The 17771-nt window shown below is 47.0% G+C and overlaps 1 protein-coding gene across 2 annotated transcripts in view; it reads right to left on the reverse strand.

Annotated features, from left to right (window-relative positions):
* The window catches only part of LOC135372626 (uncharacterized), a 69179-nt gene that overhangs the window by 10918 nt on the left and 40490 nt on the right, over positions 1-17771 (reverse strand). For both annotated transcript variants that reach the window (XM_064606144.1, XM_064606143.1), the window contains 3 exons: positions 1021-1116; positions 863-937; positions 691-756 (listed from right to left, as the gene is read on the reverse strand). In XM_064606144.1, coding sequence (XP_064462214.1) covers positions 691-756; positions 863-937; positions 1021-1116 — 237 coding nt within the window. The remainder of the gene's footprint in view (positions 1-690; positions 757-862; positions 938-1020; positions 1117-17771) is intronic.

The raw sequence follows: 17771 nt of genomic DNA on the forward strand, positions 1-17771 counted from the left end.
CACAATAAATAGATGGAAATGCGCGCTGGATTTGTGTTTGTAACAGCTCAGCTCCCGAAGTGGTTCCAGTCGCATACGACTTCGTGAGGACAGCTGCACAAAAATCCCAATCCCCTGTCATGATCCACACTTGAAAATTCCGATATCCCGGGATTGTAAAAACGGCTATGGACTCTTCTTCATACTTCATGGTACCTTTTGCGTACAGTCTTCCTTTTTTGTTACTCGTTTGCCCTTTCCCTTTGGCCTACATTCTTTTATCGTCATTTTGTGAAGGGCGTCAGTGGGTTATACAGTTGTGTATATAAATCGTTTGGCTGGTTTCACCTGTCGTTTGTGTGTTTGCAAAGCTAAGGCTTTCCTCGCAAGGGATATTGTCCACCAACTAGCCTACATGTATGTTATTCTGTCTGTCCTGGCACTTGAAGTATACCCATCAAGATTGGCTCTGCGTGCTAGGACAACATTTTGTCGAAGAAGGCCACACCGCAAATAGGGACGTGCAGCTCAGTTGTCGAAGGAAATATGTCGCAAACTTGGGAAAATCTTGGTCCGTTCCTCCAGAAGCACACCGTACAGTCAGCAGTGTTATGCGCGAGTTGGAGCTAGTATTACTGATATCTGTTCAATTAAACAGAGAATTCAACAGAGAAGTCCCAGTACACCCGTATTAAGCAATGGAATATTTACCGTCCCCGAGATCCAGTGCCATCAGCGTGTCGTTCACCACGACGGATAGGCTGTGTGGCTCCTCGACTGCAAAATATATGAAACCATGTTGAGCTATGGTCAGTCATCTGGGATCGCTCACGTACGCCTCAACATTTCTGATTAGGTTAGTAGACAGTAATTTGCTAGTTACCATATCGTTCATCAATCTCCTCAGGCTCGTCCAATTCTTCGGCGAAGACCATGTTGTGATCCACTTCAGAGCGAGCTGCATAACAGAACACGTTTGCTCACTATTATCACCTGGTCTGGAAGACATTGACTGCGCCGTGAGAAGAAATTAGTACACACGTTTCGTTTGTTGTTGACGAAGTGGTTTCACGGGAGGGTCCCGATTTCGCAAGAGAAACATCACAGTGGTATTGTGGACCTTGGCTCGCCGATGGACTGCATAAACATGTAGATGCTTAATGTCGCAACTCGAAGCATGGTCAGGTACAAGTGCACAAAGTATCAAGATGAAAATATGCATCCTGCCTCACCCGTGTCGTGAATCACGATATTATGCAAATTAGGTAATGGGTGTTTCAAACCCTTACTTCAAAGTATACGAGAACCCCTTACATAATCAACGTTGTAAGGACGCTGCGTGCATTAAGAAGGAAAAACCTTTGTACCTAAGTACCTTTGGCTGCACCTTTGGGCCTTCTGTCAAGCGCGGTAAAACGACCGTCCCATCCGTCCCAGTCAATTTAGAAACTCTATGGTGTCTTTATATTCCCCCAGTACCACTGAGCACGGTATCGCAAATCCCACGCCATTTAGGCCCAGGTTCACCACCGCTGGTTAACTCATTAAAATCAAGGGTTGCTCAGACTTCAAGTTAACACTCAATTATGGTTTACAACCGTTAGTTGGTGACGTGACTAATGTTTCAGTGACCATAACTCTCTTTAATGAAACGGAGCTAGGCTTTAAATTCAAGTCAAGGACCGTTGATCTTAGTTCAAATATTAATCGACGTTGATAGAACCGGGCCATAGTAGCGCATTTTGACTAATTCGACGGAATGCATGACAATAGCAGACGCCATAAGTATGCCGTAATTCCCTCCGTGGAAAAAAGAGAAAACGTCACTCCCTAAGAACCAGGGCAGAGTGCGACGTCGTGAAAAAGGAATGCTGAAAAGTACACCTGCGGTGCGGGTGGGGTCAATTACGGGCAGACTTGTGCGTAACACGTTACTAGTAAACTTGTAATCAATTTCAATAAATCAATTGTAAATTTTGTAAGTAATTTTTCAAGTAATCAATTACTTTTGTGGAGTAATCGATTACTCAGTAATTGATTACTTTTCCCGCAGAGATTAACTTAGCTGTCAGATACTCTGCCCCACGTCAAGCCCCTCCTGCCGTCAGCTTTTGTTGTGCCCTTCTACTATAGCAAGCGGAGGTAGCTAAAATAACGTTCTGGAATTTCAGGGTATCTCTCCCTAATCTCTTCCTACAACACCAGTGCGGTGGTACCTGGAGCTTTGGAGGTTCAGTTTGTCATGGGAAAGTTCCACGCAATGCTCTTCCACAATCGAGTCTGTTCGAGATTTCAGCTGTTCTGCTGTTGAACGCTTTTTTTTTTTCATTTTGGGGCACACTAAGATGGTTATACTTTGCGCGAATGCAGAGTAACGACCGGAGTAACGCGTTACTTTTCTATTGGTTACTCAATTACATTTGGCGTCGAGTAATTGGTATCGGTAACCAATTACTTTTTCTGTAGAAGTAACGGTAACGGTAATCAATTACTTTTTTCGAGTAACGGGCACAAGTCTGGTTACGGGTCGTCTGGACGGCGGCTTTCTTCCTCTAAGCGCAGTGCTCTCACTCCTCCGCTTAGGGAGTGACGTCACGTCACGGGAGCTCCTGTTGCCGCGGAAGCAGCGCTCATCTTTAAATTTTTTTTTTAATATGGAAAAAATTTTCGGACGAAGAGCATTAGTTGGGTAAATTGTCGGCCCACGCCGAATACAGAAGAAGCGGTTTCATAGATGTCTTCCCGCATGCGACCATCCCTTTAAAGGCGGCGGCTTTTTAGGGCCATCGTGTACGAAGCTCTGTTTGATAGGGTATTACATTTTTATTGAAGACCGCTCAATGTTTCGTGGAGTCATTGCGCGAGCTCGACGCGCTTCCTTCTAAAGCAGCGCGTTGTTTTCGTCCCGACTCTGTGCGCCGTCGTTCCTGACACAGCATAAAAGCGATAAAATACCCCTGGTGCTGGGGAGAAACAAAATGGGATGACCACAATGAGCGCTGGACATGAGGACTACGTAGGCATCCTCATCTTCTCGATAGTGGAACATGCTGGGATGTCAGTTGCTTGTAGGAGTATATACATTTCCATGAAACATCTTACGTCACACACCTCTCTTGGACATCACTGTGCCGTTTTTTTCTAGCGGGGTATGTGGTGGCACAGCCCTGGCGCGCACCTGCCCGCGTACTCTTCCTTTCCACCGCTTCAGTACCCTTTGTTCACCTTCTCTCGCGCTCTTCCCTAGTGAAAATGTATCTGAGAGGCCTCTCAGGTCTAATATGTTATGGGACTGAGAGGCCTCTCAGGCTGAGAGGTCCTCTCAGGCCTGTGGACCTCTCAGGCTGACCTCTCAGGTTGAGAGGACCTCTCAGGCTGAGAGGTCCTCTCAGGCTGGTGGACCTCTCAGGCTGACCTCTCAGGTTGAGAGGACCTCTCAGATTGACAGGACCTCTCAGAAGCTAATGCCCAGATCTGGCATCGGAACATCAATGTTCAATTTCGCCGTCTACGCTGCACCTGTCATCGGAGTGGTATAATCATACAGTGCTATGATACACCAGACATAGATACAGACAAGTACATGTCGCAAAACTCCACATATATTGAGTTCCTTCGATTGTACAGATACACTCAAGGCATGCACACTCCTATCTGATTATGTAACAGTTATTTCAAATGTCTTACAGAATTGTGAATATCTAATATTTGTTGAAGGATCGCAACGGTAAATTGCACCAACAGAAACTAGATTTAGCACTTACATGTCTACGAAAGCGTACGAGTCATCATCAACACACACTGTCGTATTCCACAAAGCGTGAACTCATGGGACACATATTCACAATGTCCGTACAGCGGCGATGAAAAATATTCTTGAGGAACTCTGCTTCTCGCTGATCAAGTTCATCTGTTTTACGTATACTTCGGGACCTGCGATGCACCGTCTAGTTTCCCTTGCTTGCGTAAGCCACCAACTAACTGGAGAGATTGGGTTTTCACCACCTTGTGTTCTCACCACCTGTCACTTCGTACGAGATCCATCTGTAAGAAATACAACTTCAAAATGTCAGTGTAAGGCAGTGTGTAGGCATCGAAGTATATAACGCACCGTTTGGCACCCAGCGCCGTTGGTAACGTTACGTGGTTGGTAATCTTCCTATCGGCGCTCATAATGCGTGTCTGCGAACAGTAGTAAAAGCCTAAAGTGAAGAGGAATGGCTGTCAATCACAAAAGCATATTTGAGACATCGCCTACATACCTCAAAAACAGTCACAATTCCGAAGACAGAACGCAAATTACTTGAGATCCGCGGCCCACGTCCTCACACTTCAACGTTTCAAAACAGACTGATTCAACCGCTGGCGACTGACCGAAACGCTTCCACTTACGTGCAGTGCAATAATGCACGGATTGCAAGAACAATAGCTTCAAGGGGGGAAGGCAATACAAGGTTATCACGGCACGTGTTCCTTGAAGGAATAATGCACAAACACGTGAAATCTTGCGATCTATTTTCCAAAGTGGACGAGGTAGCATGTTCCGCGGCGCGGAAAACACGTAGCAACTTGCTCTGGGAGGTGTTGCACGACGCACTGTCGCAAAGCTGTCTGAGAGGCCCCCCAAACCTCTTAGGGCTACATGAATGATTATACAACGTCTTCCAGATTTTCTCTAAGAGGTCCTCTCAGACCCCTCTGTGCTGCCTGAAAGGTCCTACCACCTCTACCTGCCTGAGAGGACCTCTCAGACCCTTCAGAAGTGCTAAAGGGTCCTACCAGACCTTTCAAGATTTCTTAAAAGGTCCTCTCAGACCTCTTAGGACTGCTTGAGAGGTCCTCTCAGACCCCTCAGAGTTTCGTAGAAGGTCCTCTCAGACCTCTTAGGACTGCTTGAGAGGTCCTCTCAGACCTCTCAGAATTTCTTAAAAGGTCCTCTCAGACCTCTTAAAAAATCCTGAGAGGCCTCTCAGATACATTTTCACTAGGGTTCCGCCACGAACACTGCGTCTGGCATGGATGGACCTACACGGCTGCCTTGATTGGCCCTATAAAGCTGTCTCTTTCATACCATAAATCAATACATGACTAGAAGAATCCGAAACTCTGTACACAATTTAATCATAGTAATACTAGCACTCGACCGCTGCTTCGTCCTGTTTGGCCCATTATGCAATTGAAATAGGAGTCAATAAGTTTTGGCTGCTTTTAATTGCTGGTGTTACGGTCATCGGGAAAACAGTTGTTCGGTGCTGCTATGGCGATCTTTGAATTCTAAACATATGAGTTGATAGCGTACGTGCCTCATTGCAGAAAGGGAGTGAATGAAGTGAATGAATAGAATGAACCCTAAGGGAAATCTTTTTCAGAACATCTGAAACTGTACATGAGCGGTATTTTACGTGCATACCAGAATCTTTGATTCGGCTCTATCGTCAAAGACAGACAAAAGTCGTGACACGCCAACGGTAAGTTTACTGATTGAGGCAGATGTGCGTGTGTCCAATGGCCACTGCATCACGCGTAGGCATAATCGCCTGGGCGTCATCGTCAGATCGTGCCGCGGGTGGCAAACTAAAGCGTGACCATCACTCGAATAAGTGTGATTCCTGCACTTAGTCTCCCGGTCTCTACGGTGCAGTAACACATTTCAAACTATAATAACTACATGTTGAATAACTCAAAGCCATGCGTGGTGAAGGGCTTGTACAGCTGCATATATGATGGATAAATTGAGGGTATGAAAGGTGCAACAACAACTTTGCGTTTGAGATCGTGTTCGGACTTTTCCCCGCCGGTGGCGGTACTCTACCCCATATCTCGTGGTAATTTGGTTGCTGAGCCACATTGTGAGGACTGAAGTCCTACGTCGTTCAAAAAGTTTGCTGGTGCTTTTAGAGTGGAGCGTTTGTGGGCTGGATTGACCATGGGCAAAACAATATTTTTCTTTCTTTTTTTATTTATATTTCGTGAGAGTCTACAGCTGATTGATAGACATAGAGGGCTGTTTGTATCCCAGCGGCAGAGAGCGTAGCCCGTGCAGTGTCGCCCGCGGAATAGTGAGCTTATGGGACTCTACACTGGCTTTAACGTGCTATTTGTGATGTGTGTCTTCGTGTGCCGCTCGAGTAGAAACACTCCGCTGGCTCGTGGAAGTTACGCCGAAGTACAAACAATTTTACACTCTAAAATCTGCACATGATACGTACCCGATCAAATAAGCGGTTCATTGAAGACAGGAGGTTTATAGACGTCGCGCCTTCGTGAACAGTCCTATTCATGAGGTTCATGCTGCCGCATGAAAAGTTTGAAGTGGTACATAGCGGATTTGTTAAGTCTCCGATGGGTTGAACAGCCTAACTGCGCCGTTAAACCCCTGTGAACCTTCTCACGGCCACGAAAAATAACGAAACAAGTTTGTGCCTCATGAACAAATCGTCAACGGAAGCAATGTGTTGGTAGCGTTAAAGTAGGCGCTTGCTTGCGTTCGTGTTCGGTCACGTTGTTGAGCCAGCGTCGTTTGCGGGCGTCGTTATACGCGTTTCAGAATTCCAGACCGCAACGATCTTATGTGGAAAGGCACCTGTACGTACCTGAACCTTTTGCGACACATTATTCATTATACGGTCACCATTCATATTCTTTCTCGCAGGAACCAAGGGAGCAAGGATGTGGCCTCCGTTGATTTCCAGACTGCAACGTGCTTCTGAGGAAAGGCATATTTATGTACCTGCATCTTTTTTACTCCTTACTGACTACACGGTCACCATTCCTATTCTTTGTCATAGGGATAAAGGGAAACAATTCAGCCTCCGTTAGGTGCTTAGGGCGAGTCTTACTCAGGCAACTGTTTAGTTACACTGAAAAAAATAAAAATAAAATAAAAATAAACATTGCAGGTTTGATGGCATGTGGCACCTGAAGAGTCATTGAAAATGGAATGCTGATAACGGGTGAGTGTGGAACTCTTTGGATCTCCGAGACGAGAGTGGCGAGTTTGCTGATGTTACTTGCTTCTCGTTTCCTAATAGAAAAACTCGTAAACGTCCACTTCATCGTCCGTTCAGCGAGGTTGAGGATACAGGTTGTTCGTTAGTCCGTTGCTTGAGCTCTATGTCATGTACGCACGCATATGTCCAGATTATTTCATTGCTTGCTGTGAGACTGTGCTTTGAAAGTAAATGTTTCAAAAGATTCGTTTGCTTCGCCTCGCGAGTGGGCAGAAGCAGTTTTGATTTTTCTTTGGAAACTCGCAGGTCCCCATGATTGTTGCTGCGCCAAATGACATACGAAGATAACTCGAGGGCACAAGTATCTGCAGAATTCTACGTCGCTGAATGGTGTTTTTCTTTTTTTCGTACCACACCTATTTTCAAATCTCGTTCTTTGTTGCAGGGTTGAAGTGATCGACACGGGAATCGAGCATAATGTCATATTGTTAACATATTTCATGAACTGCCTTATGAAACATATCGTGGGTTTCCGATCCTGTATCTGAAGGCTTGCATTGCTTTCATTAAACTTTGCAGGTATCTTACACGCGCGACAGGGCGACATTGAAGCGCAGTGAATCCGAACACGTAAGTTTGAAACCTGAACTGCTTGGCTCGATTTCTGATCTGAATATTTCGTCGGCAGGTGTTCCCGGCAGTCCGTGTGTCTGCTCGGCCTTTCCTGTGAATGAATCAGCCGTTCCAACGCAGGACTGTTGTAGTACGGAGAAGTGTGAAATGACGTGTTTGAGATTTTCCTGGCAGGTCAACTTGTCGCAAACGGTACCGTCACTGAGCGCGTCACGCGTTATAGCATCTGATGAACAAGTGCAGCATCCTGACAAAAGGTATTTAGTGGCAATCGGAAGAACATAGATGGGGAAAGAATGTCAGTTACCCATTGGAGGGCAGCCAGAGATGCCATTAATACATAGTTCAATAATTGAACGATGTTTACGTGTCAAGCAGTATAATACTCGTATGCAAGACGAAATAGGTGGTTTTGTTGCGCTGTTAGCCTGCTTCTTCCCCAGAGACTGGAACGACATGGAACCAAGTGGAGGCCGTCTCAGTGGAACCAACTAGCTTGTGGGCTGCTTCGTAGACACCGCGGTAAGCCATTATCATGTAACGCCACTATAGGGGAGGACGAGCCTCATATGACGGCATTCTCAATGGCAAATAGCGCAAATTTGTTGTCGGTGAACACTGTCCATACTCGCAAGCTAAGATCGACTACAAATTGTAGAAAGAAAAGAATGACATAACGTTTTGCAATTGTTGAGGAGGCTTGATGCGAAAGGCGTCGGTCTCGCAGTACATGTTGGGAACAGCGTCAGATGCAGAATTGCCATTTCGTGTATATCGATCGAAAGTTGACACTTTCCATCTAGCAGAGTTAAAATGCGTTATCGGAAACTTCGTGGGAACATTGTTCTCCTACTTCCGAAATCCCGGAAGACCTCACGAAAATGGGCGGTACCGATGGGGAAAACGGGGTTTCCAGCCGTGTTACATCCTTAAGTACGAAACGAGTGAGGAGTAGTATACATAGGGTGGGAAACGACGACATTGCCATTAGGGCAGCGCCACCGTCGCGTCTGGGCAGACTTCACTCGCGAATTTTTCCCGCGCGCGGTGGGTGGCGCTCGGGTGGAGGGCTGCTTGCGCGCTTACCGGCGGGGGGGAGGCCTGCGCATGCTCTTATCGTTGCGTATTTTTCAGCCTGCGCCGACTTTTCACCATTTTTCCGACTGGGCCAACTTCGCTCACAAAATTTTTCCGCTACAACAGGTGTGCGGTGGGCACTTTCATGCAAGTATAAACATGCAAATGATAACCATACACAAAAGTACGAGTGAAAATATATGTATTAAAGTCAGTAGTGCCAGGAATTATGTTGTGATCGACTCTGTGTGGAGGAAAAAACTTGAAGCAGAAGTAACACAATGCAATACACGTAACAAAGAATATACTTATTAGAGGTACGATACAATAGCATTGAATAGGTATCACAGATCAAACACAATATTTTTTTATTAACGGTAATCATACACACAAGTTTTCAATGAATCAGAATAAATATGGAATAGCACATTTCATCAAAGAAGATATTCTTAATCAATACGATAACAATGAAAAATACGAGTTTAGTTGTAAAATGTCTGGGACACGAGCGCCATTGCAACAATTGTATTTTAATTATAAGTTCTGATAGATGTTAGTAATTTCGAGCACAATATGGAAGCTACGTTTAATATTACAACATGACACAAATTTAATTATTCAGTTTCTTATGAAGTGAATAGCGCAGACATAAGGAAATAATTCGGATCAACACGATCAACAGATAGCATTAATATAGAACCAAACCGACATATCCTCCAACATGTAGGGAAATAATAGCTAAACAATACCACATCAAAACTAGAAATGGACACCACATTTAATCGAAGAAGATATTCTTAATCAATATGATTACAATCAAAATTACAAGTTGTATTATAAAAAGTCATGACGTGACCACCATCATTGCAATAGCGGGATTTTAATTACAAGCGCCTATTGATGTATGTAATTAATTGTGAACAGCTGAGACCCTTGAAGACCATGGGACGCGAACGACAAGAACGACACGAACACAAGAGGAAATAAAATCTATAACAAAGGACACTATATTTAATCAAGGAATATATTCTTAACATGATTTCATGATATTTCTTATTAAGTGATTTCAAGCACAATAGGGAATCTAAGTTGCATATATTTGGTTCCAACATGGCACAGCTTTTAAATAATCAATTTCTTATAAAGTCAATAGCGCGGACGTAAGGAAATAATGAGAAACAACACGATCAACAGATAGCATTAATACAGAGCAAAACACTGCGCATCATCCAGCACGTAAACAACCGATACAGGCAGGAAAATAGCGAAACAATCTATCCGAACGTGAAACATTACAAATTTAAAACTGACTAGCACAGGCTTAGGGCTGAAGAACAGAGGAACACTCTAAGCGGCGTCACGTAAACAACAGAGGAGAATAATCTATCATTTTAACTATCATAAAATCATCCTCGTGACTTAATCTAATCGAACACTAGACAATTTTCAAACTAACAGACACTACAAACCTTACTTTGTTTTATGAATCCAACACAGCAAATAGATATGTTAAAAATGAACTTCACCCCATAGCACGCTCCTAGCTAACAACCAGCTCTAATGATATCTGCCCTGATTTGTTGAAGACGGGAGGCTTACGCCTGTTTTGTGACAGTTATGAACATTTGGAGCGCAATAGGGAATATAAGTTTCATATTCCAACATGGCACAACGTTTAATTAATCAATTTCTTATTAAGTGAATAGCACAGACGTAAGGAAATGACGAGAAACAACACGATCAACAGATAGCATTAATAGAGAGCCAAACCTGCGCATCATACAACACGGAAACAACAGATACATGCATGAATATAATAGGGAAACAATCTATCAAAACGAAAAATATTACAAATTTATGACTGTGTGTAGCGGCATCGCTATCGCTCGCCTTCATCGCCATCTTTATCTACAGGCATCCTCTCACGCGCCAAAATAAACCATTCATTCCTTTACAGTCTTCACTGCTGGCCGGTCTTTCCATACTTACTGGACATCAGGGTGCTGAAACCATCCTCGAGCAACTGGTCGTCACCACTGCATATGGTCCCCACGAAAACCGGGAACTGGCGACCATGTGGTGACTATCGCGTGCGCAACCTTTCCACGCTACTCGATCGCTACCCTCCACCCAACATTCAAGACTTCGCCGTAAATCTCCAAGGTTTCCGACGCTCCGCCAATCTCCGCCGCAACATCGGCTTGCTAAGCTTGTACCGGCGTTTTATTCCCAACTGTGCGTCTCTGCTCGCCCCCCCCTTGAAGCCTTCCTCCGTACACCCCAGAAGCCCCGGACCTACTAGTGTCGCTTGGTCAGAAGACGCTGAGGAAGCCTTTCTCACAGTCAAGGAAGCTCTTGTAAACGCTGTTACGCTGGTCTACCCGCGCCATGATACTCCTACGTCCCTGGCTGTGGATGCGTCAGGATCGGCTACCGGGGCCGTCCTTCAACAATCATTCGACAATCAATGGCAACCCATTGCTTTCTTTTCGATGACGCTCGCGCCCACTCGACAACGATACCAGTCCTCCTCAGGTACCCGCGGACGCGGCTGTAGAGTATGTACCACTGCGCCCATACACCATGTTGCAAGCCCATTGTCCTAGACTGTGCGCGCGCTCCGATTGGTGGAGAACGTTTTGAAATCGCATTTTGTAGCGCGCATATGCGTACAGCGTCTCGGCCGTTTCAGCATAGTTTCAAAATAGCATGGCCGGCATGTCGTCCTCCTGTGTTTGGTGGTGTCAATCGACAGAACAGTTTGCAGAAATATGTTCACGGGTTTATTAGTTCGTCCTTGTGAGTCTACGCGTGTTGTGCTGTTTCTGGACACAACTGTTATCCCACGAACAATTTGTCAACTGCGGTACCGGAATGCTTCATGAGTTAAAGCGTGAAGAACAAGTTCGAGCACCGTTGGACTTCGAGGACTGTCAACAAAGATAGGATTACGTGCCACACAACCGCTTTTCGCTTCGCTATAATAGATGCACCGCAGGCAGCGAAAGAAGATGCTCATCATGAAATGGTACGCACTCATGAGACTGGCTCGGTATCAGGAGTTGAACGGTGTGTTCGTTCTGCTTCATGTTCGAACTTTGTCCCAGTGTGTCAGCAACGCAGTGGGTTTTGTACGCACAGTGCATCCATGTATCAGATCTTTGAATTAGTGCTTTGTATCAAATAAATCTTTATTTTACCCCAAAATCACTTTAGTTATTTTGAATACCGAGTAACGCCGGCAGGCATGAAATCGAGTAGAAGTCGATGGTAGCCAGGACCAACCGAAAAGCCAGCCAGACATGGAGGCTCCTGATTGGCCGACTGGTTGTGCATAATATCCACCACGTCGCAATTTCATTGGTCGTGTGCCCAGTGTTGTGTGAATTATCTCAAACTATGGGCTCTATGGGGACCTGTTGGAGCCTGACGATACAGTGTCGTTGGCCCCGAGCTCTTTGTAGCGTTCGAGGCCGTCAGCCACTTTCGCTATTTCCCATCCATACTGCTCACACACCACAAGCCCTTGGTCCACGCATTCCGGCCTGCTGACCAGCAGTAATCCCTACGCGAGATTCGCCAGCTATCTTTCCTCGCGGAGTTCCAGGCAACCTTCGTGCACATCAGCGGGAAAAACAACATTTCTGTGGACACATTCAGCCGTATCTCCGCATTTCCACCAGACATATTTACCTTGGAGCGCCTTGCGCACGAGCAGCGCCACGACGACGACCTCAAGTCACTCCGCCAGTCTCATCAAACGCCGCTTTAGTTGACAGAAGTAGCTCTCCCCGGCGCCACTTCCGCGATTGTCTGCGACGTGTCAACCGGTTCCCCAAGTCCTTACTTTCCACCAAGTCTTCGACATCTCGCCTTTCGCGCTTTACACGACGTCTCCCATCCCGGAATCCGCGCCACCAGGCGTCTGATTGCGGACCGCTATGTTTGGCCGTGCATGGCTACGGATATTCCTATGTGTACATTGCAATGCACTACCTGCCAACGCACCAAGGTGGTCCGCCGCACGCGCTCCCCACCAGGCAAGTTTCTTCCATCCGACCGAAGGTTTCAAGTTCTCCACATTGACCTTGTCGGCCCCCTTCCCCACTCATCCTGCTTTCGATACATCCTAACAATCATTGATCGTTTCACGAGGTGGTCTGAGGCTGTTCCTGTAGCAGACAACCGTGCTGAAACCGTTGCCTCCGCCCTCCTGAGTACGCGGATTTCAAGATACGGAGCCCCAGACCAAAGAGTCACGGACCGTGGGGCACAGTTTCAATCCTGTCTATTCCACGAGCTCTGCCGTCTTCTCGGATCCCGACGCACCCAAACCACTGCATACCACCCCTTGCGCTAATGACCTTGTCGAGCGCTTTCAGCGGCGCACGAAGAGCAGTTTCCGCGACCTTAGCAATCCTCACAAGTGGTTTCACAGTTTCAATCCTGTCTATTCCACGAGGTCTGCCGTCTTCTCGGATCCCGACGCACCCAAACCACTGCATACCACCCCTTGCGCTTTCAGCGGCGCACGAAGAGCAGTTTTCGCGACCTTAGCAATCCTCACAAGTGGTTTCACGCCCTCCCACTCATCTTGCTCCAGTTACGGGCGTGTCTGAATCCAGATCTGGGCTGCTCTCCTGCTCCTCCTCTCGTCTTTGGGACCCGGCTTCGCCTCCCGGCTGACCTAGTCACGTCCACCCACAACCCATCGGACCGCTCCTACTATGTCTCCTTACTCCCAGACATTTTCAAGTTCATCAGGCCAAGGCACCCACGATGCTCTTCATCTCGAAGCTCCTACGTCCCAGACACTTTGCCAACAGCATCTCATATTTTCCTCCAGGTTCCTTCCCCTCGCAGGTGCCTGGACGCTCCGTACTCGGGGCCATATAGAGCCTTCTCCCGCACTGAGAAGACGCTGGTCCTCGACGTCGAGGGCCACGCGGAAACAGTTTTTGTCCATCACTTAAACCCCGCTTTCTCCGCCCACGAAAGCATCTCCTCCCCAAAGCCATTCAATACCTTGCTCCTGCCACCCGCCTCGCTCCCAACGGCAGCCTTTCCCAGGCGCGTCTCCTAGACTCCAGCTCTTGGGATGCGTCAACAACGCATCTGACGGCGGGGGGACCCCTGTAGCGGCATCGCTGTCTCTCGCCTTCATTGCCATCCTCATCTACTGGCATCTTCTCTAGCGCCGTAATATAACATTCATTCCTTTATGGTCTTCACTGCTGGCCGGTCCTGCCTTACTTAGCGCTCCACACTGTGACCAGCACAGACTTAACGCTGATGAACAGATGAACACTCTGAACAAGTGGCGCCACGTAAACAAAAACCGACGAAAATATTATATCATTGAGCCATCATAAAACTTGTGTGTATGATTACCGTTATTAAAAAAATATGGTGCTTGATCTGTGACACCGATTCAATGCTATTGTATCGTACCTGTAATAAGTACATTCTTTATTACGTGTGTTGTATTGTGTTTCTTCTGGGCTTCTGTTTTGGCTGGGTTTTTCTCATCCACACACTCACATCATCATTCCTGGCACTATTGACTTTAATAAGTATATTTTCACTTGTACTTGTGTATGGCTATCATTTGCATGTTGATACTTGAATGTAAACCGCCCACCACACCTCTTGAGCGGAAAAAAAATGCGTGAAGTTGGCCCAGGCGGAAAAATGGCGAAAGATGTCGGCCCAGGGTGAAAAATACACAACGATAAGCGCACGCGGAGCCCTCCCCCCGCTGTTATGCGCACGAACAGCCCTCCACCCGAGCGCCACCCACCGCGCGCGGAAAAAAAAAATTGCGAGTGAAGGCCCAGGCGCGACGGTGGCGCTGCCCTGGTGGCAATGTCGTCCTTTCTCACCCTATGTATACCACTGTGAGGCCATTGCGTGTCATCCGCCCAACTCAATAAAAGTCACTTTCGAGGTATGGAACTTTCCTCGGAAGAGAGTGATGTCGCCTGTGCACAATGCTAAGCGTTGGGGGCGCCGAGCTGTTTCTCTTCACGTATATCCTCAATCGGCAGTGACATCAAAGTGAAAAACCGGGCGTGTTGGTTTTGATCTTGCATGTCGAACTAGCACTGGGAACGGGACTGAGAGAAGAGACGTCCTGTCGTCCCTTCTCTCTGTCCCGTTCCTAGTGCTAGTTCGACAAGCAAGCTCAATCGGGAGATCCCCTGCTTCCACAGAACCAGCTCTGTTCCAGCCATTCTTGGAACTCCAAGACAACGAGCAAACACTTCTGGAGGGTATTCATTCAGGATGTGACAATTCTGTGTGCAGAACAACACTGTAATGCACCGTCGCCCTCTCCAAGGCTTTACGAACTGCAAACGTGGAGCTCTGACCACAACCCCCATCAACCACAGAGATGAATAGCAGGAATCGGTGCACAGTAAACTTTTTTACACTTCTTGGTGTAAATGGCTTGCCCCATGGCGAACACCTTTTTGGTGTTACCGAAATAAACAAGTATTCCCAATAAAACATTGTTGTAATGGGCGAATAAAAACAAAAACACCCTTAAATGTGACACGTTTTAGGATGGAATTAGTTTCCGGTAAATATTCTCTCTCAAATAGCTAGTGTAATACAAGCTTCCGCTGCAGCATGCCGAGACCAGTGGCTGAGACATACAGTTCGACGTTCTTGCTTCTGGCAAGCACCACCCTGAACATGGCCGACAGACCTCCAGCCGTGGTTCCATCGTAGAATATAAACCTGAGCGCAACGCGTCACAGGCACGCCTCGTTCTTTGAAGAGACCTGTGCACCCTGAGTAGCCTATATTGGCGTATCGGAGCGATCATACACTGAAACACAATTTGTTAGGGCACGTTCGTTAGATGTGGTTGGGCGGGAAACGTTTGTAACGGTGACGCGAATGTGTTTTTGCAATTGACACCCACACTTGCAACGAGCCAGATATATCAGCCGAATTCCTAACATTCTCCCCTGTCAAATACTGTGTTTTTAACTCAGGTTGCCCTCTATAATGTGATTACTTGCTGAGCGGGAGTGTGGAAACAGCATAATTTTTCTCTCACGAATAAAAACAGCATTTTTAACACCATATTTCGAATTCAAATGGGGTGTATTGGACGTAAACACCTGTTTAAATACCCAACTTTACACGCTTAATGATCAACAATGGATAAAACGCCGTGCACCCTTGCTCTTCTTGCACCCTTTGCAGGATAGAAAAGGGTGTTTCTACTACAATACACCTCTTTTGAGCGAATGAGGGGTGTAAAACGATTTGCTGTGTGGCTGAGCCTTGCCTTATATGGACAGTCCATTGAGTCCACGTCTGCGCCCGGGAAAGGAAGCAGATGTACAACCTCAAGCTTCTTCGCAGCGGGACGCAAGAGAAAATATTTCACGGCTTTGCGTGTGAACGACGGACCTTCCGTGCGAAACGTCCATACCAATGTGCGTGAACTACTTATGGATCTTATTTACGCCAGCTGCAAGCGACTACTTTCTATTTTGCTACTTTCAAAAGGGAACTTAATCTGTATGCACAGAGAATGCTAGTTCTCGTGGTATTATCGATTTATGTCCGGCACTGATAAAAGAGGTTTCCTTGTGGAACTCCTTGAGAGACATTATGCCTGGAGTTTTCGCCTTGGGACGTACGGACAGCCGGACCGTATTCGCTCGGTATGCACTGGTAATCACTGGTAATCACTGGTAATCGCTGGCAATATGCTTTTGGCACGGCAGCATGTATCCTCCCGACTCTGATCTGCTAGTTTAGACCGCGGTGCGAGTGCAGGAAATTTTCATACATTTGTAGCAGACGTGAAATGGACATCGCAGCCCCTGTAACTGTCCGCCCTGTCTAACTCTAGCTCTAGTTTCTATCTATTCTAGTTTCCTATCCTTCTAAGTCCATAAAGGGTATAAAACGGATGGTTGAAGCAGTTGGCAGACCCTTGTAGCGCAAAAGCAGATTGGGTTGGCACATCGCTTTTCCATCCCATCTTCGCTATGTTCCACGCCCGAATACATTCCGCCATTCATGGAAGATGCCTTGTTCTCGCCTTCTGAACCTAATGCAGCTGATCCGGCACTGCTACTATCAAGCTTGAGACGTTTCTGTTGACTGAAGGCGGGGAACATCGTGGATAGAATCTGAATTCCACCTAGCGTTGAGTTCCCTCGGCGCGGAACCTGCTTCGCTTACAGAGCCAAACACAAATTGTTCGCCAGATGGCTCGTCGCTTTTGTCCGCAAACTCCCTTTTCGGATTCTCTTCTGAATGAGACGCACTTTCAGCGTATGATTTGTCTTCATCTGGCGTACGCACAGCGCTTCCCAATCCTTCATTGCCTGATGTTTCACTTCCCTTGGGCGATCCGTTGTCGCTTCGTACACTCGTACTGACACTCCGTTGCAACTCGTTGTCGGAGGCGTCTTCAGTTTCATCTCTGGATCACCAAGCGTAATCCTCGCGCGTGCAATGCTTTAGTCTGTATAGGCCTTTCCCAATAGGCAACATCATGCGACTGCCATGAATCTTCCTTTCTGTGCCCACTCGCACTACCATTGTCTTGAGTATTCCGTGCTTCGTCAGACCTGAGCGTCCTCCTGTTGAGTGTGTCGAGCCCCGGCACTGCAGACGTACGTGACTATGCCCCCAAGAGCACTAGAAGAACCAGCTAACCAGCCATCGCAGCTCCAGCCAACGGTTCCCAAGAGCGGTGTCGCCTCCCGCGACGTCCACAAACGCAGCGCCGGGAACCAGCCCGTCGTACTTCCGGACGACTTCCGCAGATTGTGTTGCTGACCACTGGAATTCAGCATCGCTCATCCAACTAGGACTATGAACCAGCCGGCCACTAGTCAACGGCCTGGTTTTTCGGATCCTCTCCACCACCCTAGCAGAGAATCGCCCAGCGAAGTTAGTTTCCGCCAGATCTTACCATAATGGATACTGTCGACTGCTCCAGTAAAAGAAATAAGTCGAACGATTCAGGCAGTGGAGAGACTCCCGTGGCCAAAGAAATATTTGGTTTATTGAGTCCTCAGTCCCAGACAAACCACCAGCTAGCGTCGACGCTTCCAGTCATCTGCTTTCGTTCCAGAACTCTCGTTACGGCCCATC

The sequence above is a fragment of the Ornithodoros turicata genome, unplaced genomic scaffold, assembly GCF_037126465.1.
Source record: "Ornithodoros turicata isolate Travis unplaced genomic scaffold, ASM3712646v1 Chromosome16, whole genome shotgun sequence".
NCBI lineage: Eukaryota > Metazoa > Arthropoda > Arachnida > Ixodida > Argasidae > Ornithodoros > Ornithodoros turicata.